This window comes from Zalophus californianus, chromosome 9 (genome assembly GCF_009762305.2).
Source record: "Zalophus californianus isolate mZalCal1 chromosome 9, mZalCal1.pri.v2, whole genome shotgun sequence".
Taxonomy (NCBI): domain Eukaryota; kingdom Metazoa; phylum Chordata; class Mammalia; order Carnivora; family Otariidae; genus Zalophus; species Zalophus californianus.
The window spans coordinates 64,520,542-64,544,495 of NC_045603.1; the positions used below are offsets into that span (position 1 = coordinate 64,520,542).

At 46.1% G+C, this 23,954-nt stretch overlaps 1 protein-coding gene across 3 annotated transcripts in view; it reads right to left on the reverse strand.

Annotated features, from left to right (window-relative positions):
• The window catches only part of CCDC65 (coiled-coil domain containing 65), a 39,095-nt gene that overhangs the window by 6,530 nt on the left and 8,611 nt on the right, over positions 1 to 23,954 (reverse strand). For 2 of the 3 annotated variants that reach the window (XM_027595183.1, XM_027595181.1), the window contains exons 1-2: positions 2,894 to 3,234; positions 2,166 to 2,333 (exon numbers count right to left, since the gene is read on the reverse strand). In XM_027595183.1, coding sequence (XP_027450984.1) covers positions 2,166 to 2,333; positions 2,894 to 3,025 — 300 coding nt within the window. In that variant the 5' untranslated portion in view covers positions 3,026 to 3,234. Of the gene's footprint in view, positions 1 to 2,165; positions 2,372 to 2,893; positions 3,235 to 23,954 lie in introns of those variants that run through there. The other variant, XM_027595182.2, reaches the window with a different exon arrangement.

Here is a 23,954-nt window from a genome sequence, read left to right on the forward strand (position 1 = left end):
TCCTCCCACTCGTGTTTGCTCTAAATAAATAAATGAATAAAATCTAAAAAAAATTAAGTCAGGGTAATGAGCACAACTGTCTAGGCCCTAGACACCTGGTTAAAGGGTGAGATGGCCAGACTCAGAAACGTGGGAAATGTTAAAGTTCAGGCATTGGAGAGAGGAAGATAAACTCACAAAGAGGATTCGCTATATATCCCAGAGGCAGGAGAAAAGCCAGGAAAGAATGGTGTCATGGAAACCAAAGGGGAGTTTCAAGGAGGGTGCTGTGACCAAGAATGTCAGTGCCACAGGGGCACCTGGGTGGCTTGGTTGAGCATCTGACTTCGGCTTGGGTGGTGATCTTGGGGTCCTGGGATCAAGTCCCACGTAGGGCTCCTTGCTCAGTGGGGAGTTGGCTTGGCCCTCTCCCTCTGCCCCTCCCTTCTGCTCGGGTCCTCTCTCTCTCTCTCTCAAATAAATAAAATCTTTTTTAAAAAGTCCGTGCCACAGAGGAGTCGGATTAGATGAAGACTAAATGATGAAAAGTATCCGTGATTCGAGTCTGGTAGTCTTTACCAGAGCAACCTCCTAGGGAAGAGTGGAAGTCAGATGTGGGATGCAGGATAAACGGGAAGTGAAGAAGTGGAGATAGCAGGTGAGTGACATTTGCACATTTAACACATGTAGGTTCGGTTATTCAGGAATGACCCTGAAGGTGCTTAATTAGCAGTGTGTGATTTACCTAAGGTGGGGACTTGTAAGCATTAGCTACATAGCTGGAAGCTAGCTGGCTTAAGGGTGAGCCTGACCACTGCTCAGCATCCCTAAATGAACACTGCTTGTTCTCTTCTTAGCAAGTATTTGATAACTCTCAATAAGGGTCTAAAGAAGTCACTTGAAAAGCCATAAGGTATAACTGGTGGGGTAAAGAATTCTAATGTACAATGGTTTTTGCAAATCTGGGGACTCTTAATATGTATCATTTGAAGCTTGCCCAGGTCTACTGAAATTTTTTTCCCTCAGGAGTTAGGCTGTGAAGGAGAGATGCGTCTTTTCAAGAGGGGGCATGCCACGCTGACAATGTATATTTTGCTGTTACTGTGGGATTTCTGTTGTTGTTGTTTTAAGATAGAAAAGACTGAGGAGTCAGTAAACAGAGGTTAAAAATGGGATAAAAGAAGGGATATAGCAAAATCCCTTAGAAAAGAATATGGTGTGGATTCAACACAGTCTCCCAAGAGCATATGGCTGATTGAGTTGCTTAGAGATCCATAACTGCTCTTACCCGTGGAGATCTCAGATTCATCCAGGGCCACTGAACTTTGAATCAAAGAGACCAAACAATTTGGTTAAATAAAGCACTGGAGTAGGAATCCAGAAACTCATGCTCTGGTTCCAGCTTTCTTGCTGACTGGCTGTGTGACACTGGGCAAGCCAGTTCCCCTCTCTGGAACGGAGTCTTCTCACAGTGAAGTGAAGATGCGAGACTAAGTTCAAGTCATTGGGTGATGTCTGCTGTGCCTTACAACTCTAACATTGTACAGTGCTGGTTTCAGGCAGTAGATGACCAAGGAAGATGGGTACGCTGAAGCAGGGGAGAGGGAGGACAGCCCAGTAGTCCACTTGTCATTTCAGTGAAAACTGGTATTACTAATGCCCGCTTCCTCACGGCCTGCATCTTGTGAAGGCTTTAGGTTGATTAGAAAATTAGGGGCGGGGCGCCTGGGTGGCTCAGTTGGTTAAGCGACTGCCTTCGGCTCAGGTCATGATCCTGGAGTCCTGGGATCGAGTCCCGCATCGGGCTCCCAGCTCAGCAGGGAGTCTGCTTCTCCCTCTGACCCTCTTCCCTCTTGTGCTCTCTATCTCTCATTCTCTCTCTCTCAAATAAATAAATAAAATCTTTAAAAAAAAATGAGGGGCGCCTGGGTGCCTCAGTCGGTTAAGCGTCCGACTCTTGATTTCAGCTCAGGTCATGATCTCAAGGTTGTGAGATGGAGCCCCACGTCAGGCTCCACTCTGGGCATGGAGGCTGCTTGAGATTCTCTCTCCCTGTCCCTGTGCCCCTCCCTATCCCTCTCTCTTTCTCCCCCCAAAAAATGATTCATAAATTAATTCAGTAGGCCCATTCTATTGAAAAGATCAAGGCAGCCAGGTTCAAGTGTTTCACTGGGAGGAGCGCCTACCTTGATGACACTGTCCTTGCAGTCCACCACTCGTTCAAATGTTTGGCTGAGGATCTCAATGTCCTTATGAAGCTCTCTGGTCTTGACCTCCCTAAGGACGGTTCTCCACTGTGTGTTAATCTTGTTAAGGTTCAGAGCACTATTGTGCTCCTCCTTGGCCAGCTTGTCCTGTATGAAGGAATAAATACACCCCAGGAGGGCAGGGCCTAAAGCCCTGTTATGGTAAAACAAACAAGATCACAGGTTGTCACTGACACCTTACCCTTTGTCTTTTCTGAGAGACCAGAGTTCCTGATGACTAACACTCAGGGAGTTCCTGTTCTTGTTTTTGGGAGGGTCTGAAGTAAGACAGAAACAGCCTGATGGCACTTTGGGGAGGGCAAGGGTGAATTTCCTTCAGGTGAAGACATCAGAGCAGGATGTTGTTTATAATCTCCAGGGAGTATATCAGAATTTCAGACCGCTCAGACAGCTGATAACACCTACTGTCCCAGTCTGGGGCTCAGTTGTGACCGTCAACCTCTATACCACTTGACCCCCTCTGTGCTTCACAAAGAACTGCCTCCTCCCCAAACAATGTTGCCAGAAACCAAAGTATATTTGGGTTTCAAGATTTCCGGAGGAGGGGAGGCCAGCATGAAAACAGGCTGCCACAATGAGAGGGTCAAGGCGCAGGGCCAGTGCAGGGAGTGGGTGGGGTTGGGCAGAGTAATGCAGAAAGCCATCACCTTCAAGAACTGGCTCAGGAGCCTCTCTTTCTTCTTGGCCATCTCCTCCTCTGCCAGCAACTTCTGCTGAAACAGAAGCAGCTGCTCCTCATCGGACAGGGGCAACTTGGCCTTTTTCCCTTTCTTAGGCATAGCTGGGGGCGGGGGAGCGTGGATCTAGGCAAGGATCCTCAGTCTGCTTTGTTCAGCTTTAGAAGAAATAGGAGGAAAACGCCCCAGAAAAGGGCCTTACGGAACTGCCCCTGGATGGTAGCGCGACCTTAGATCTTAGCCCTTCCACAAGAGAGAGCGCCTGGGATAGCAGCGAGGCTGAGGTCTGGAGCCAAACGCATCTCCGTCTCCTAGCAACGGGGATCTCGCTAAGATGGCGCTGTGAAAGGCTAGGAGGAGAGACTCTGGCTTGGAGCGCCCTCTGCTGGCTGGAGGACTGCAGTCAGTTTTTTTTTTTTTTTTTAAGAGAGACCGTTTTATCTCTCAAAAGGCTTAGCCTCCTCCCTGAACATCTTAAAACTTTTTATTGTGTGTGTGTGTTGGGGGGGGTTGTTTTTCATAGCATGTCCATATTTTAGCATGCAGGTAATAACAAAGTTTGGAGGGAAATGTGGAGAAGTGAGAACCTTCACGCTTTGCTGGTGGGAATGTAAAATGGTGTAGCCACTTTGGAGAACAATTTGGCAGTTTCTTAAAATGTTGAACATAAATTTACTGTGTGATCCAGCAGTTTCACCATTACATATCAATCTAAGAGAAGTGGAAACGTATCCACACAAAGACTTGCTTAGGAATGTTCTTAGCAGCATTACTCATAATAGCCCAATTAGAAACAACCCAAATGTCCGCCAACACGTGAATGGGTAGACAAAATATGCTCTTTTCATACAATGGAATACTATTCAACAATAAAAAAGGAACAAATTACGTATGCATACTACCACGTGGATGAACTACAGAAACATGCTCAGTTTGTTTCCGTAGGAGCCAGACAGAAGAGACCACATATTGTAAGTTTCCATTTATATGAAATATTCAGAAAAGGCAAAGCTATAAAGTCAGAAAGTAGACTACTGATTGCTTGGAGGAGGGAGAGGGGAGATTAAGGTTAAATGTGCATGAAAGATCATATTGGGTTGATGAAAGTGTCCTAAAATTGGATTATGGGGGTGTCTGGGTAGCTCAGTTGGTTAAGTGTCAAACTTTTTTTTTTAATAAAAATTTTATTTATTTATTTAACTGACACACAGAGAGAGAGAGAGACAGCTAGACAAAGAACACAAGCAGGAGGAGTGGGAAAAGGAGAAACAGGCTTCCCGCCAAGCAGGGAGCCCGATGCGGGGTTCGATCCCAAGACCCTGGGATCATGACCTGAGCTGAAGGCAGCTGCTTAACCAACCGAACCACCCAGGTGCCCCAGGTGTTGAACTCTTGATTTCAGCTCAGGTCATGGTCTCAGGGTCATGAGATTGAGCCCTTTGTCAGACTCCATGCTAGGTATGGAGTCTGCTTAAGATTCTTTCTCTCCCAGGCACCTGGGTGGCTTAGTTGGTTAAGCGACTGCCTTTGGCTCAGGTCAGGATCCTGAAGTTCCTGGATCGAGTCCAGTATCTGGCTCCCTGCTCGGCAGGGAGTCTTCTTCTCCCTCTGACCCTCCCCCCTCTCATGTGCTCTCTCTCTCATTCTCTCTTTCAAATAAATAAATCTTTAAAAAAAAAAAGATTCTCTCTCTCCCTCTCCCTCTGCCCTGCCCCCCTCCCAGACACACACACTCTCTCTAAAAAATAAATAAATAAGGGGCGCCCGGGTGGCTCAGTCTTTGGGCATCTGCCTTCGGCCCAGGTCATGATCTCAGGGTCCTGGGATCGAGCCCTGCATTAGGCTCCCTTCCTGGTGGGAAGCCTGCTTCTCCCTCTCCCACTCCCCCTGCTTGTGTTCCCTCTCTCACTGTGTCTCTCTCTGTCAAATAAATAAATAAAATCTTTAAAAAAAAATCCTTGATGAACAAAACATCAACATTTTATTTATTTTTTTAATTTAAATTCAATTAATTAACATATAACATATTATTGGTTTCAGAGGTCGAGGTCAGTGCAATCTTATATAATACCCAGTGCTCATTACATCATGTGCCCTCCTTAATGTCCAGCCTCCAGTTACCCCATCCCTGCACCCCCAATAAAGTTGTTTTAAATGTAAGATATAATGCTTGTATTAGGGTTCTCCAGAGAAACAGAAGCTGTAGGATGTGTGTGTGTGTTTGTGTGTGTGTGTGTGTGTGTGTGTGTACATACACATGTGATGTTTCAGTCTGAGTCCAAAGGCCGGAAAAGACCAGTGTTCTAGCTCAACAGTCAAGCAGGAAGAATTCCTTCTTGCTCAGCCGTTTTTTTTTTTTTTTTTTTTTTATTCAGGCCTTCAGTTAATTGGTTGAGGCCCACCCACAGTACAGAGGGCAATCTTTACTCAGTTTACTGATTCAGATGTTAATCTCATTCAGAAATACCTTCACAGACACACCCAGAATAATGTTTGACCAGATGTCTGGACACCTTGTGGCTCAGTCAAGTTAGCACATAAAATTAACCATCACAGGTCTACCTCTTCTCAATTCACATCTTTTTAAAACCATATTTAATCTCCATGGGGTGCCTGGGTGGCTCAGTTGGTTAAGCGACTGCCTTCGGCTCAGGTCATGATCCTGGAGTCCTGGGATCGAGTCCCGCATCGGGCTCCCTGCTCAGCAGGGAGTCTGCTTCTCCCTCTGACCCTCCCCCCTCTCATGTGCTCTCTCTCTCTCTCTCTCTCTCTCATTCTCTCTGTCTCAAATAAATAAATAAAATCTTTAAAAAAAACCATATTTAATCTCCAAATAAAGACAATAACAAAATATAATATTTAAATACTATGATATAGAGTCATAGGATACTAATGATGATGATAAGGAAATAAGAGAGGAAAGAAAACAAAGATATTTTATTTTTATACACACACATACACATATTCATAGCAAAACAAGAAGGAACTGTTAGGACAATTATAGTTCTGTAATTACGGAGATTACATTTCTATAACTGGTCATGTGGTTGTAGCTGACAATTTATAACTACCTTCTTCCACTATCCATTCTGTATTCTCTTTGTCTTCAACAAGCACCTCCGCTGGCCAAACTCATTCCTAAAGGATCTGGGCCATTAGTAGTCCTGCCCATGACCCAAACATGGGGCATAGGAATACTAAGAGACACCCTGAGGGATCTCCTGTATCCCAGACATTTTTTTCCTTTACCTCCATTGTGGAGCAGTCGTCCAATTTCCCCCTGGTAGTCAGGACCCATCCCAGCCAGCACAGTGACTCCCTTCTTTGCTTGTTGACTCAGACGCATGAGGAGGCCTAAGTGGCTGGGTGACAGTCTTAACTTCCAGTTCAATGGAATCATTGTGTCACCTGGTGGATGTATCCCTCCTTGCAGCTAAGACCTCTAGGGAGGCAGAGCATAGGGTTACAGGACAGAGGCAAAAAAAACTGTGGTAGTGGATCACTAGGGATCATAGTGTTGGGTGCCACTCCCATTCCCCCCCCCCCCCGTCCCCGCCTTGATTCCTAGACCTGTGAATACCGGCTATCAGAAGAATAGCACCATACACTGGACGCTGATTTGGAGCACTTACAGCCTTCTGGAGAACCTTGCCTCAGCTCTGCAAGGTATTGCCACCTAGTGGGTACTGTAACTGAGACTTCAAAAGGCCAGTCCACTGTTCTCTCAAAGCAGCTGCTTCTGGATGTTAGGGAACATAGGCCAGTGAATTCCATGAGCATGGGCCCATTGCCATGCTTCATTTGCTAGGAAGTGACTTCCTTGATCAGAAGCAATGCTGTGTGGAATACCATGACAGTGGATAAAGCATTCTGGAAGTCTGTGAATGATAGTTTGGGTAAGAAGCATTAGAGGCAGAGAAGGCAATCTGTATCCAGAGTAAATATTCCGGTAAGAACAAAACACTGCCCCTCCACAATGGAAGTGGTCCAGTGTAATCAACCTGTTCAGCCAAGGGAATGGTATGATGTCAGAGGCCCAGTGTTGGTCTCTGCTGCTGGCTGACTGAGTCCTCAGTGACAGCCATAGCCAGGTCAGCCTTGGTGAGTGAAAGTCCATGTTGCTGAGCTGATGCATGAGCTCCATCCTTGCCACCATGTCCACTTTGTTCATGAGCCCATTGGGTGATGACAGGAGTGGCTGGGGGAAAAGGCTTACTGGTATCCACTGCATGGATCATCCTATCCACTTGATTATTAAAATCTTCTGCTGAGGTTGCCCTTTGTAAGCATTCACGTGAGACCCAATATCTTCATGGGTTTGCTTTTTTATTTTGTGTGTGTGTGTGTGTGTGTGTGTGTGTTTTCTCATCCAGAGAGACCTATCTATATACCTTCTCACATTTCCTTGTCAACAATTTTCCAGTCATGTTTCTTCCAAGTCCCTGACCATCCAGCTAAACCTTGGCCACAGCCCATCAGTCAGTATATAATTGCACATCTGGCCGTTTCTCCTTCCAAGCAAAGTGAACAACCAGGTGCACTGCTCACAGTTCTGCCCACTGGGAGGATTTCCCTTCACCCCTGTCCTTCAGGGATGTCCCTAAAAGGGGCTGTAGTATTGCAGCTGTTCACTTTTGGGTGGTGCCTGTGTATTGTGCAGAATAATCCGTAAACCAGGCCTGAGTGTTTTCTTCCTCTGTGAAATGATCATAGGGAAGTGCCCCAGAGGCTGTAGGTGCAGGCTGGGGGTAACCACGGCATTTGGGCCGTATATCCACATAAATCGCTTATGCCATCAGGGCCTATATGGACCCAGTCTCATATACTCCAGTTTCATTTGCTGATAGAATGCTGTTTTGCATGCCCAGCTTACACGGCATGGTGGGTCAGATAACACCCAGTTCACGATGGACAGCTCAGGTCACAAAGTAACTTGGTGGTCCGCTGTTAAGGACTCAGTCTCTACTAAGGCCCAGTAAGCAAGCTAAGAGCTGTTTGGAAACAGAAGAGTCGTTATCAGCGGAGGATGGCAAGGCTTTGCTCAAAATCCTAAGGGCCTGTGCTGCAGTTCACCTAGAGGGGGCTGATGAAGTCTTCAGACAGCATCCCTGCCTGACCTGCTGCTCCAAGCACCACAAAATCTAGATCAAGTGGTACAAGTGACAGAGCAGCTTGCACAGCAGCCTGACATGCCCCAGAGCCTTCTCCTGTTTGGGGTCCCATTCAAATCTAGCAGCTTGGCGGGTCACTCGGTAAATGGGCCAGAATAACACAACCGAAGGAGGAATGTGTTGTCTCCAAAATCCAAAGAGGCCCAGTAAGGTGTTGTGCCTCTTTTTGATTATAAAGGGGGCCAGGTGCAACAAGTTATCCTTCACCTCTGTAGGGATATCTCAACATGCCCCACACCACTAGACCCCTAGAAGTTTCACTGAGCTAGAAGGCCTCTAAACTTTGGTCAGATTTATTTACCACCCTCAGACATACAAATGTCTTTTTTTTTTTTTACTTTAAGATTTTATTTATTTATTTGTCAGAAAGAAAGAGAGAGATAGTAGAGCAGGGGAAGCAACAGGCAGAGGGAGAAGCAGGCTCCCCACTGAGCAGGGAGCCCGATGTGGGACTTGATCCCAGGACGCTGGGATCATGACCTGAGCTGAAGGCAGATGCTTAACTGACTGAGCCACCCAGGCATCCTGACATACAAATGTCTTACCAATAAGGCTAGAGTAGTTGCTACTTCTTGCTCACTAGATCCAGTCAGTACGATGTCCTCAATGTAATGGACAAGTGTGATATCTTGCAGAAGGGAAAGGTGTTACGCAGAACTTATGCACTTGTAACTAGTGTCAGGAGAAGGCTCCAACTACATGGAGGATAGCAAAGAGCATTACAGTGCTAGTCACCCGAAACAGAAATCCAAACACTTCTGCTTGTTGTCTCTGGGTGTCAGAGTCACCAAGGAAAATGCAGTGCAGTGAAGCACTAGATGAAACAATGCTTTTTCTGCACAGAGAAGAGATAGAACAAGATCCGCTTCAGTCATGGGCACTGGTCCCCCATGGCCAGCGGGTGCCTCCTGGAAGCCAATGCAGGGCAGTTGACTAGCCTTCCCCCCTCTGGAGCCACAGTAGAAGGATCTCTCTCCCTCACCCATGGAGTCTCACATAGCTGGGGGCATGCCGGAGGGCTACTGATGCTCACACTTAAGCAGAACAAAGGAGTACACATAGAGCATGAAACAAGCAAAAATATTCCCACATAAGGTGATAAGTCCAGCACAGGCTGTGTGGGCTCTTTATCTCTTGGTAAGAAAGTGTTCCAGGCCCAAGGTCCATTCTTACGTGGCTGAGCAGGGGTGGAAAGACTTCAGGCATGAGATTGTCTTTTCCAACAAAAGGTGATCAAGAGTCTTGTGAACTAGATGATGATATAGGGCTGGAGAGTTGATATACCCGGGAGGTAAGAGAGTGAAAGTGTATTGCTGGCTTTGCCAGCTGAAAGTAAACTACTCCTGGTGGTCCACACTGACAGGGATGGAGAAAAACGCATTTGCCAGATCAACAGCTGCACGTCAGGTACAAGAGAACATGGTAATTTGGTCAAGCTCTGAAACCACATCTGGCACAACAGCTGCAATCAGAGTCACCACCTGGTAAAGCTTAGGATCATCCACTGTCGTTCTCCAAGATCCATCTGTCTTCTGCACAGACCAAATAGATGAGTTGCATAGGAATGCGGTAGGAATCACCACCCCTGCATCTTTCAAATCCTTGATGGCACTAATTTCTGCAATCCCTCCAGGAGTGTGGTATTGCTTTTGGTTTACTATTTTCCTAGGAAAAGGCAGTTCTAGTCAATTCCACTTGGTCTTTCCCTACGCTCCATTGGTCAGGGAACCAATGTGGGGATTCTGGCAACTGCTGAGTGCATCTATGCCAGTTCTGTATCCAGAGCTGGGAAATTAACCATAAGATGGGTTCAAGGACCCATTGTCCCACTGTAAGATGGCCTCGAGCTGAAACTCCATGATCACCTGACCTCCATAAGCCCCTACTCTCACTGGTGGGCCATAGTGACATTTTGGATCTCCTGGAATTTGTGTCTGTTCATAGCCAGTGTCCAGTAGTCCCCCCAAAGTCTGATGATTTCCTTTCCCACAGTGCACAGTTACCCTGATAAAGAGCCATTGGTTTGGGTGGGGGGAAGGCTAGAAGAAAGATTAACAGTATAAATCTTTGGCAGTGTCCTGGGGCCCCTCCTTAAGAGGACCCAACCTCCCCTTCATTCAAGGGGTACTGCTGTATCAACTGGCTCAAGTCTGGAAACTGTTTTTATGATTCAGGTTAGAATTTTGTTCACGTGACCTAGAACTTTTCTGTTTGTATAGATCAAGTGAGAATTTAGTAGGCTTCTTATCTATCTCACTTCTATCTCACCATGATCAACTAGCCAATGGCATAAATCTTTGTAAGTCACACTGTCGTGTTTTTTCTTTTTTAAGTTTATTGATTTTTTGGGGGGGTAATCTCTACACCCAACACAGGACTCGAACTCACGAACCTGAGATCAAGAGTCGCCTGCTCCTCTGACTGAGCGAGCCAGGGCCCCCAAATCAGACTGTTCTAATTTCTGCTTTGACTCTGCTGTCCACTATGGAAACTACTCCCACGTTGCCTTTGGTGGTCGAGGACAACCACTTGGCGTCTGCCACCTTGGGATCTAATTACTCCCATTGCATTTCATTTTACCAATTTGGTGACTACAGTTCCCACCGTAAGATCTGGCCTATAGAGCAGAGCAATCACAAAGCTCTATAAGGATGCTGAAGCTCCCCTCACAGCTTTTTTTTCTGCAGTCATGGTGAAAGGTATGTCATCTGAACCCTCCCAACGTATGTGAGTAGATCTTAAATGACAACTCCACTTTAACATTCCAGTGCCCCTAACCCGTTGAATCCCTTTCTCTACGTTCAACCAAGTCAGGGCTGGCATTTCCAGCTTGCTCGATGGGGGTCATCTTTTGGTCCCTGTTTCAGCCAACTAATCAAATTGTTAAAATCCTTTCTAATCCCCCAGGACGCAATATTAATTGCAGAATCTGTGCTTAATGAGCTCATGTCAATAAATTGAGCCAGATCCAACTTTATGTTTCTTCCATCATTACCCCATACCCTTAATATCCATTTTCACACATGTTCTCTAAATCTGTCAGTATAAATTGGAATACTCAAGTAGTTCTTTTGGAGTGTAGTACACCTCCTCATAGGTCATACTTTGCACCTCACCTTTAGGGGCCTGCTGGGAACTTGAGTCTAGTTATAAGTCTAAAGCAAAGAGGGGTAGTGGCTGTGGGTCCTGAGAATAGGCTTTGTCTTTGGGCGCCTGGGTGGCTCAGATGGTTAAATGTCTGCCTTCAGCTCAGGTCATGATCCTGGGGTCCTGGGATTGAGTCCCACATCGGGCTCCCTGCTCCTTGGGGAGCCTGCTTCTCCCTCTGCCTCTGCCTCTCTCTCTCTCTCTCTCTGTCATGCATAAATAAATAAAATCTTAAAAAAAAAATATAGGCCTTGTCTTTCATGGCAACTGCCTCAGGGGAGGCAGATACTGTTTCCTCAGGCAGCGCAAGGTCAATTCCCTCAGATGGGGGGTAGGGAGGCCAATACCACAGAGGGTAGAGAGGCCTTTTCTGATGGTAAAGAAGATTTGTTAGAATTTAGGGGCTCAGTGTCCACATCTTCATCAGGGTCTTCCCACCATCCCCATTCCAGCTTTCAAGATCCCATTCCTTGCCAACCACTGCCCTTGCTTTAACAGTAGACACCCTGAGAGCCTGGGAGTTCAAGTTGTGTTGTAATTTGGATGAGATTCTGTGTTTGATTTTCAGCAGTGTCCACCCTGCCACCATAGGAGACGGTCCATCGTTGAGGACACACATAGTAAATTTGAGGTCATTTCTGTGGCACTTGAGTTCAGAATTTGAATCTCTAACCTCTTCCTTTTCTTTCCTTGTTTGTCCAGTAACAGTCGGAACAAGCAGCTAATCTCATTATTTTTGTTAGTTTGCCAAAAACATTAGAGTATCATATACACAGTCACCCAGGTCCTTGCTTCTTATAAGGGGTTGATTAAGAACATCCAATAGTCATATTTTGCACACCTCTCTTGCCAGATCATGCCATGGACAATCAGTGCTCTCTTTATCACTGGAAATAGAATCATGAGTGTCTTTATATCTAATCAGATTAGAGAGTCAATTCCAGAAACCCCGGAACCAATTCAGAAAACTCATCTTTAAAGCTCTGTTTATCTAGAACCACTCCCAGTACCAGCCAAAGTCTGTAGGAGTCAGAGTTCTCCAGGGAAACAGAACCAGTAAGAGACAAATAGATAGATGATAGATAGATAGATAGATAGATAGATAGATAGATAGATAGATAGATAGATAATAGATAGACAGACAGATAAATAGATAGATGATAGATTTATTATAGGAAATTGACTCATGTGTTTATGGGGGCTGAGAAGTCCCAAGATCAGTAGTCAACAAACTGTAGGTTGGTATTGCCTTTTATTGAAGTGTATATAAATAAAATCAATAAGCTTGTATTACTTGTATATTACTTCTATTCTACTGTCAGTGCACATATGGTTCGTTTCCCGTTTAGAGTGATCATGAATAATGGGGCAGTGAATATTCTCGTACATGTTCCTTGGGGGCACTTGTGCATGTATTTCTAAGGGTGTGTACAAGTACTGGTTCACAAACTATGCACATATGAAACTTTATCAGAATAGACTGGGCTATTTTCTTTTTTTTTTTTTAAAGATTTTATTTATTTATTTGAGAGAGAGAGAATGAGAGACAGAGAGCACGAGAGGGAAGAGGGTCAGAGGGAGAAGCAGACTCCCCGCTGAGCGGGGAGCCCGATGCGGGACTCGATCCCGGGACTCCAGGATCATGACCTGAGCCGAAGGCAGTCGCTTAACCAACTGAGCCACCCAGGTGCCCCATAGACTGGGCTATTTTCCAAAGAGATTGTGTCAGTTTCTACACCCACCAGCCGTGTATTAGAGTTCTTGTTGCTTCACATCCTCCCCACACTTGTTGTTTTCAGTCTTTTTAATTTGAGTGTTTCTGGTGGGTGTGTATTTTCTTAATGATTAATGAAGTCAAACACCCTTTCCAATGTTTATCGCCATTTGGGCATCCTATTTGGCAGTGCATTCATTCAAATTTTTTTTTAAGATTTTATTTATTTATTTGACAGAGAGAGCGGTAGTGAGAGCAGGAACACAAGCAGCGGGAGTGGGAGAGGGAGAAGCAGACTCCCCACTGAGCAGGGAGCCTGATGCAGGGCTCAATCCCAGGACCCTGGGATCATGACCTGAGCCAAAGGCAGACGCTTAGCGACTGAGCCACCCAGGCGCCCCTCATTCAAATTTCTTGCTCATTTTTATAGTAGGTTTTATGTCTTTGTCTTATTGATTTGTAATACTTCATTTGATATGCTGGAGGTAGGTCCTTTATCAGTATATGTGTTCCAAATTTGTTCTACTTTGTGGCTTAACTTTTACTTTCTTTTCCTTTTTAGTTCAAATATAGTTAATGTACAGTGTTATATTAGGCTCAGGTGTCTAATATAGCAACTCAACAATTCTATACATTTCTCCGTGCACTTTCTTTTCATTTTTACAAAACTTAATTCACATACCATATTATTAACCCTTTTCCTTTTCACATTTTAATTTATGTTTTGCTTGTTTTTGGCCAACAGAATATTTTAAAAATTTAATGTGAGCAAATGTATTAGTTTTTTTCTATAGGCTTATCATTTCCTTTTGTATACTGTTTAGATGTCTTTCCTGGGTGCTTGGGTGGCTCAGTCAGTTAAGCATCTGCCTTCTGCTTGGGTCATGATCCCAGGGTCCTGGGATCAAGCCCTGCATCATTGTTGTCAGGCTCCCTGCTCAGCAGGGAGTCAGCTTCTCACTCTCCCTCTGCCCCTCCCCCCATTTGTGCTCTTGCACTCTCTCACTCTTTCTCTCAAACAAGTAAATAAAATCTTGGGGCACCTGGGTGGCTCAGTTGGTTAAGCGACTGCCTTCGGCTCAGGTCATGATCCTGGAGTCCCGGGATTGAGTCACGCATCGGGCTTCCTGCTCAGCAGGGAGTCTGCTTCTCCCTCTGACCCTCTTCCCTCTCGTGGTTTCTATCTCTCATTCTCTCTCTCTCTCAAATAAATAAAATCTTTAAAAAAAAACAAGTAAATAAAATCTTAAAATAAAAAAGATGTCACCACCTCACTCACACCAGTCAGAATGGCTAAAATTAACAAGTCAGGAAACGACAGATGTTGGCGGGGATGCGGAGAAAGGGGAACCCTCCTACACTGTTGGTGGGAATGCAAGCTGGTGCAACCACTCTGGAAAACAGTATGGAGGTTCCTCAAACAGTTGAAAATAGAGCTACCATATGATCCAGCAATTGCACTACTGGGTATTTACCCCAAAGATACAAATGTAGGGATCCGAAGGGGTACGTGCACCCCAATGTTTATAGCAGCAATGCCCACAATAGCCAAACCGTGGAAAGAGCCAAGATGTCCATCGACAGATGAATGGATAAAGAAGAGGTGGTATATATACACAATGGAATATTATGCAGCCATCAAAAGGAATGAGATCTTGCCATTTGCAACGACGTGGATGGAACTGGAAGGTGTTATGCTGAGTGAAATAAGTCAATCAGAGAAAGACATGTATCATATGACCTCACTGATATGAGGAATTCTTAGTCTCAGGAAACAAACTGAGGGTTGCTGGAGTGGTGGGGGGTGGGAGGGATGGGGTGGCTGGGTGACAGACATTGGGGAGGGTATGTGCTATGGTGAGCGCTGTGAATTGTGCAGGACTGTTGAATCACATATCTGTACCTCTGAAACAAATAATGCAATATATGTTAAAAAAAAAAAGAAGAAGAAAATAGCAGGAGGGGAAGAATGAAGGGGGGGAAATCGGAGGGGGAGACGAACCATGAGAGATGATGGACTCTGAAAAACAAACTGAGGGTTCTAGAGGGGAGGGGGTTGGGGGATGGGTTAGCCTGGTGATGGGTATTAAAGAGGGCATGTACTGCGTGGAGCACTGGGTGTTATGCACAAACAATGAATCAGGGAACACTACATCAAAAACTAATGATGTAATGTATGGTGATTAACATAACAATAAAAAATTTAAAGAAAAAAATAAAAAGATGTCTTTCCTTATCCTAAGGTTGTCAAGATAGTTTCCTGCCTTATTTTCCAGAGCCTTTATTGTTCTGCCTTTTACATTTATGTCTATAATTCACCTGAAGTTGCTTTTTGTATATTGTAATTTTCTATATGCCTTGGGGATATTTCCTCACTACTCTGCACTGTTCCCTTTGTCATAAACCAAATGTCCATATACATGTGGGTTTGTGTTTCAGTTATTTGTTCTATTTTGTTGGCCCGTTTCTTTATTCCTGTACCAATACCACATTGTCTTAATCCTTATAAGTCTTTATATATGCTACACCAAGAACTCACATCTTCTTGAAGAGTGTCTTGGTTATTCTTGGCCTTTTGGGTCTCTATATAAAATTATAAATCAGCTTGTCAGTTTCCATTAAAAAACCCTCTTGGGATTTTATGGGGGATTGCAGTGAATTTGTAGATAAGTTGGGGGAGAATTGCCGTCTTTATAATATTGAGTCTTCCAGTTCATGGACATGATATATCCCTCTATTTCTTTAGGTCTTCCTTAAATTCTCTTAATATTATTCTGTAGGTTTCCTATTAGAGGTCTTGAACATATTTTGTTAGAATTATTCTTAGATATTTGACATTTCTAATTCAAATGTAAATGGTATCTTTTATAACTTACTTTTTCTGTTTGTTGCTGATATATTGATTGATATGAAACATTGATTTTTGGAAACTGATCTTGTATTCAGCAATATTGCTAAACTTACCCTCTTAATTCTTATAATTTATTTGTAGGTTTCTCTAGATTTTTTATATCACAATTATATCATCTGTGAATAATGACAAGTTTATTTCTTCTTTTCCTTAAGTCTTTTATTCCCCTTTCTTGCCTTCCTGCATTGGTTAAGACCTCCAGGACAACGTCAAACAAAATTGAATAAAAAAATGATATGGGGCATTTTGTTGTTGATCGATCTCCAAAGGAAAACTTTCAACATTTCACTGTGAAGTGTGTGATGTTTGTTCATGAGGATTTTGAAATTATTCTGTATCAAATGAAGAAACTTGGGGCGCCTGGGTGGCTCAGTTGGTTAAGCGACTGCCTTCGGCTCAGGTCATGATCCTAGAGTCCCGGGATCGAGTCCCGCATCGGGCTCCCTGCTCAGCGGTGAGTCTGCTTCTCCCTCGGACCCTCCCCCCTCTCATGCTCTCTCTCTCTATTTCATTCTCTCTCTCAAATAAATAAATAAAATCTTTAAAAAAATGAAGAAACTTTTCATTTATTCCTTACTTTACTAGATTTGACCATTTTAAATCATGAACGGATGTTGAATTTTACCAAACACTTTTCTGCATCTATTGCTCTATGCTGTCTCCTTTGTCATAAATCAAGTGTCTATATATGTGGACACAATTATTTCATTTTTCTTAATGTTTGGTTCATACAGTGAATTACACTGATTTTCAAATGTTAAAATAACTTCATCTTTTGATGGAGGTGAACATAATCATGATGTATTATTCTTTTTATAGAAGGCTAGCATAAGGATACCTGTTGGCTCAGTCAGTTAGGCATTTGTCTTCAGCTCAGGTCATGATCCCTGGGATCGAGCCCCGCATCAGGCTCCCTGCTCAGCGGGGAGGCTGCTTTGCCCTCTGCCTGCCGCCCCCCTGCTTGTGCTCTCTCTCTCTCTGACAAATAAATAAATAAAATCTTAAAAAAAAATAAGAAAAATAAATGGCTAGTATAAGTGTTTATACTATAAACAAATCTAAGACTTTGCTTATAGGACTTTGCGTCTGTAATCATGAGTCTAATTTCCCTTTTCTCATAAAGTCTTTGTCAGTTTTGGTATCAAGGTCATACTTGCCTTATAAAATGAGTTGGAGAGAGTAGCCTTTCTATTATTTGGAAGAATTTGTGTTCAATTGGTATTTTCTCCTTAAATATTTGGTGGATATCATGGGTGCCACTTCGGGGCCTGGTATTTGATTTGTGGGAATTTTTAAAATAAGAGCTTTATTGAGATGTAAGTCACATACCATACAATTCACCCACTTAAAATGTGCAGTTCAATGTTTTTTTTTAAAGATTTTATTTATTTATTTGACAGAGAGAGACACAGCGAGAAAGGAAACACAAGCAGAGGGAGTGGGAGAGGGAGAAACAGGCTTCCCGCCGAGCAGGGAGCCCAATGTGGGGCTTGATGCGGGGCTCGAGCCCATCGATCCCAAACCCTGGGATCATGACCTGAGCTGAAAGCAGACGCTTAACCGACTGAGCCACCCAGGCACCTGCGATTCAGTGGTTTTTGGTACTGAGTTGGGCAGTCATCACCACAATCAATTTTGGAACATTTTCACCACCCCCAAAAGAACCCCAAACCCTCAGCAGCCACTCCCTTTTTGTGGGACTGTTTTAAATTATGGATTCAATTAAGAGTTTTCTGCTTCCTTCAGGGTCAAACCCAATGCCCACATTTCAGGATTAGCTCTTCCCTGAGACTCCTGCCCCAGGCTCAGTGTCAGCAAGGACAACAATGAGATACTGTGGGTGCACCGTGCTGGGCACAGAGACAGACAGAAGATTAGCGCACAGGGCAATGAACTCAGGCTTTCGAGAACCCTGAGTTATAGCCCTAGGTTAGAGCTGAGCCTTTAGACAAGCTTAAACTCTGAATCTGCATCTTTGTCTGCCAAGTGGGGAGAATAATCTCCCTTTTTCAGGATTGAGGTGGGACACATGAGAGAATGTGTGCAAAAACACTGAAGATTGTGAAGTGTAAGCTATTATATTACTGAAGGGCTGCCAGTTGAGCTAGAGGGACACAAATGATAGAGAGACACGGACAACAATAACCATGTTTCTGAGCACTCACTACGTGCTAATAACTGCGGTGTTGTATATGCATCACCTCATTGGATTCTTGCAATAACCTGGTGAAGGAAGTGCTGCTATTTTTTTTTATTTTACATTTACAGATGAGAAATGTGATGCTTAGGGGGTTAAGGAAGTCACTCAAGTTCACCACTCTACAAAGGACCGTGGGGTGGGGAGGGGTTGGTCAGTTTGGACTGACCAGTGGCCCAGGAGGGGACTGCATTTATGGCCTGTCGAGGAAGCTGCCTCTCTTTCACAGGGTACAAGTTATTCTAATAACCCCCTCCCCCACCCCATGTCTCTCCTTGTCTCCACAATTTCTGTGAACGTTATCTCTTTGGCCTTCCTATGCACCCGCACCCCGCCCCGCACCCCAATCCAGATTCTTCTCATAGCTTCACAAATCAGCTCTGGGATGGACGCAGAGCCTCCTGTTTCCATGGTGATGTGGGGAGGCTGGTACAGCACACGCCAAGTGTAGGCAGGCGATGCAGAGAATTGGCTCAGGATCCAAAGGTGTCGGCAGTAGCCAGGCTCTAGGAAAAGAGATGGATCCAGCAGAAAGCCAAGTGACTGGAGTGACTGGACCTCCCTTGAGTTCTAGAAGAACCTCCTCCCGCACGGCGCCCCGGGCCCTGCCTAAACTCCTAATTTGGGAGGAGATAGGACCCTGCCCCTGACTCGATTGAAAATAAAGCCTCCTCCTGGAGGGAAAGACTGCCCGGTGGGGGGGGCCGCCCCCTGCCCCGCCCCCCGTCCCTTGCCCGGCTCTCCGCTTTCCTGTTCTGACCTCATTCTTCGAGCCCGCGCTGAGGGAAGAAGGGCAGCCGGCAGGGGGCAGAGTCTCCCTCGTTCAGAGCTCCTGCAGGACTCCTTCCTCGGCTCCGCCACCCCTGTGCTCACCAGGATGATTTTCAGCCGACGGGCTGCAAAGGCGCAGCAGGTGGATTTCGGGGACTGGAGACGGGCTCCCGCAGGAGCTTGGAGCCGCTGGAGCTTTGGCCTTAAGCCGTGGGCCCCACTGGGGCAGGGATATTTGAGCCCACAGAGTTAGGGGCTGAACTGGCAAAGGTTTCTTCTGGCGTTGTACTCGATCCGTTGAAAATATTAAAAACACCCTAACCCTGAGGTGGAGGCATAGTCATCCATCCAGTAACTGTTCATTGAGCATCGATTGATAAAACCAATCAAAAACAAGTGTTTACCGGTACCTACAATGTGGTTCTTAACCTTTTTGAGGCGGGGGGGAGGAGGGATGGGTGTTACATGTCCTTTGAGATTATGATAAAAAATACAGACTCTCTCCCAGGAAGAATGCACTACAAATCTATAAACATTTTCATATGGTTTGGGGAGACTTGTGAACCCCTGGAAGCTCATCCATGGGCTCCAGGGCGTTAACTCCCGTCTGTTATGGGCCCTGTGCTGGGCACTGAGGATCCAGGAGCAAATCAGATAAATATGATCTTTGCCCTGCCTGAGTTTGGCAGGCTAGTGGGAGACATAGATAAGTAAAGAGATAAGCAGGGAGATCGAGGTGCTGGGAGACCCACTGGCCTAGACCACGGGCCTTCCTGGAGGAAGCGTCGGGTGAGCTGAGACCTGAAGAAGGAGTAGGAGCTGGCCAGGCAAAGACCTGGGGAAGAAGACTTCGGGCAGGGAAAAGAGCACATGGAAAGGCCCCGAGGAGGGAGAACAGCAGTCCTGAGACCCTGACAGCCGGCCTGTGTGGCTGGCCCAGAGATGCCAGAACGGGGACCGGAGAGAAATGAGGCTGGAGGGGGCACTTGGGTGGCTCAGTGGGTTAAGCATCAGCCTTCGGCTCAGGTCATGATCTCAGGGTTCTGGGATCGAGCTCCACATCGGGCTTCCTGCTCAATGGGGAGCCTGCTTCTCCCTCTGCCTGCCGCTCCCCCTGCTTGTGCTCTCTCTCTCTCTGTCAAATAAAGACATAAAATCTTAAAAAAAAGAAAGAAAGAAAGAAAGAAAGAAAGAAAGAAAGAAAGAAAGAAAGAAAGAAAGAAAGAAAGAAAGAAAGAAAAAGAAATGAGGCTGAGGGATAAGCGCCAGTTTAGGGGTACAGCAGAGAACAGGGGACAGTTGCTGCCCTCAAGGACACACATAAGAAAGCTGGCAGTGACAATGTGGGAGTATGAATGAACACAGGGTGATAGGGGAGCAGGCGGGAGTAGCTTCACGTTCAGTCTTGGGGATCAGACCCAGGGCCCAGGAAATGGGGTTCAATGATATACTCAGTGTACCCAGAACACCCTCAGCTTCTGAAAACAGCTGAATGGGGAAAAGGCAGGGAGGAGCCCCAAGGGCACCTTGATTCGACCGCAGCCTACTATTACCAACACCTTTTCTTCTTCGGGTGACCAGAGCTGGGCTGGAGTGAACTCAGTTCTGTCTACTTTTTAGAACTGGACTTGTGGCCAGAGGGAGCCACGGCTAGAAAAGCAGAGGAAGAGAGAGAGCAGCAGGCTTGGCCCCTGGTTGGAGGTCTGGGAGAGCATGGATGAGACAGAGAAGCAGATGTTGCTATGATTTATTGCCAGTGATTTATTTCATTTAACAAACACTCATATTGTGCTTACTACATGCCAGGCACTGTCCTAAACACTTAATAAATATTAACTCATAACATTCCTAGGAGATAGGCATGATCATCATCCTAATTTCACACATGGAGAAACTGAGGCACAGTTAAGTAACTTGGCAAGATCAAATAAGTGACAGCCACCGTCTGAACCCAGCCAGGCTGGCTCCAGAGTCTGTGCTCTTCACCACTAAACTAGGCTACTTCTTGAGAGGAAAGGCAAGGGTTAAGAATTGAACTGGGCGGGGGGGGGGGGGGGGGGGGGGCGGGTTGCCTGGGTGGCTCAGTTGGTTAAGTGACTGCCTTGGCTCAGGTCATGATCCTGGAGTCCCGGGATTGAGTCCCACATCGGGCTCCCTGCTCAGCGGGGAGTCTGCTTCTCCCTCTGACCCTCCTCCCTCTCGTGCTCTCTATTTCTCATTCTCTCTTTCTCAAATAAATAAATAAAATCTTAAAAAAAAAAAGAATTGAACCTGGGCCTCCCATATAAGACAGATGAGAAGCCCACTATTGCAGCTCCTAGGGCACCGAGAAAGTACAAGGAGCACCCGCTCTGTGGGAGTGCCCTGGGCAGTGTAGGCTTTATGGGGAATGGTGAGGCCTCGCAACTGGGGAGAGCTGCTGGAGACCAAGGCCTAGGGATCCAGGACTGGACGGGGAGGGGCAACTAGTTAAGAGATAAGGCCAAGGGGCTGGGCAAAATGGAAACTCCCACTGTGGCCTAAGAGGTCTAGACCCTTTCTCTCTTGTCAACCTCATCTCTTCCGGTCTCCCCTCACTCACACTTTTCTTGTCACACTGTTCTTTCCTGCCCCAGGGCCTTCTTACTTGCTGTTGTCTCTGCCCAGAACACTTCCCTGACAAGCACACACAAACACCGCCGCCACCACCCTTTTCCCAGGCTGACCCCCACTCATCCTTCAGATCTCAGAGAGGCCCTCTGGGAGTCAATCTCTGAATTAGATTTCTTCTGTTACTCGCTCATAATAGTATCCGATTATTTTCCTTCATCACCTATGTCATCATTTGAAATTATAGATCCAATTGTTTATTTGTTTAATGCCTGTCTCTCCCGTTAGACTCTAAGCTCGTTGAGGGCAAGGACCCCATCTTATTCTCCACTGGAAACCTTGCTCCTGGCATAGCACTGGGCACATAGAGATGCTCCATAACATTTTGCTTAATGAGTTCATGAATTTAGAGGGATCTCAGAGGTCTACATGTCCGATCCTTCTACCTTCTCCTTGAATACTCCCAGTGACAGAGAATTCACTATTTCACCAAGAGGCCCATTCTACGTTTGAAGAGATTTAATACTTAGACAGTCGTCCTTATCAAAGAAAAATTGGACTCACTCTTACTTCTTGGTCTTAGTTTGGCCCTTTGGAGCTATGTGCAATTAAGATAGTCCTTCACAGAGTTGCAGAGAGCCATCATGCTCACCCCTTCCGCCCTCAATCCTTCTCTGTGTCGCCTAAATAGGTCTTTCGGTTTTGGTAGGCTTGGTTTCTTAGCCCTTCTCTACCCTGTTCCGCTTTCTCAAGAAGCACCCCCTTTGGTCAGCACACAGAATGTAACAGCCTGGTTTATGAATTATTATCATCCTCCGCAGCCACCCCCACCTGGAATACAAGTCCAGCAGGATAAGGGAGAACAGGGAGGAGAAAGTGAGAAAAGTGAGCTGTTTCTTTCTCACCAATGTAACTGGGGATGTATTCCTCCAGGAAACAATGTTATTAGGGATGGTTGGGGCCCCGGGCTAGTCCTGAATTAGATGTACCATTGTCAGCTCCGTTCTGGGTCAAACGGTCTTTCTGGACCCATTTAATACTTTTCCTCTGGGGAAAATGTGTTTGGGTTCCAAACAGCCAAGTTATATATAAACCCTTTAGATAACCAGCTTACGGATTGGGAACTGCTTCTATAGAAGTATTTAGGTAACACCGAGTGGGAGAGTGAAGGGATGAGAACAGAGTGGGCTTGCTCAGAGAAGTTTCCAAGAGGTTTTTGGAGCAAAGATGGTGAACGTGGTAAGGCACACAGGCTTTAGTCACACAAACCTGGGTTTAAACCTCAGCTCTGCACTTAAAACCTGCTGGCTTTATCTAACTTCCCCTCAGGTTGCTCTCTCTAAGGAAGACAATAGTTTTTACCTGACAGAGTTGGAGGGGGCATAAAAGAGAGATTGTTTACTGCCTTCAGCACAGTGCCTGGCACAGGAATGCTGATGGGGGGTAGGTATTGTCATGTTTTCAACATGGGGGTCTTCCCCCTCCACTGAGGTGACAGGCTAAGTAAGGTCCCTGAAGCTAACCTGCCCCTTTCCCATATGCGGGAGGGAGTCCAAGCTGATTACAGTGAAGACTATCCTCTGCTGTCCTAAAGAGACCTTCCAAAGGATGGCTTCGAAAAGGGGGCTCCAGAGGGGAGCCAGGGGGACAAGCACATAGGGGGTCTGAGTGTTACCCAAGCCCCATGCTTCGGCACACACTGCTTCTGTAGCGTGTGTGTCTTTGTGGGCCCCGCGTGGCTCTGGGACTGGGTGTGTCAGTATGACACCTTGCGAGAATCTTCTACCAGTCTCAGTGGGACTCAAGATTCCCCTCCCTCTGTCAGGCTCCATTACTCAGCTTTTTGTAGTTCCAGGCCTTATCACTTAGCTGTCTGCCCTCTGGCCTCTTCCCTTTGTTTACCAACTTGGCTGGCTTTCCCCTCTGGGAACAAAGGAGGTGTTCAGTTCTGGGCAGTGCCTGGCTCCTGCTACCCCACCCCCACTCCCTTCCCTTTCCAGGAGCATTGCCCCTCCCTGTCTCAGGCAGACCCCTGGCTTCTGAGAGGCCCCTTCCCACAGTTCCCAGGAGAGGAGAAACTGAGCTCCTGGCTGGCACCCCCTTTTTCTCACCCTCTGGCCCCCTTTCTTGTCCCCAGCCAGGCCCCTAAAGCTTCACTCGTCTGGGCTGGAGGCAGCTCCTCTCCCCATTGTCTGGCCAGGATTTGGAAGCTCTGGTTTCCATAGCAACCCCTGGGCATTTAATTAAGGGAGGAGGCCTTCATCTCTTCTCGTCCAGGCAGTTCCAAATCTCTACCCGAAAAGGATACCCTGAGGGGGTGAGGAGAAGCGTTGTCCTCCAGTACAGCACAATTCTGGCTTCTCTGCAGAGCCCATTATAGCTTTCCCAGCCCGCCCCCTCCCACCTGCCACCCCTGTCCCCACCCCACACCAGAGCAGGCTGGGGGAGACCTCGTGAACCGGCGAGGGCGAACCCCAGCTCCCAGGATAGCAGGGGTTTTGAGGGGATGGCAGGCACCTTCCCCCATGTAC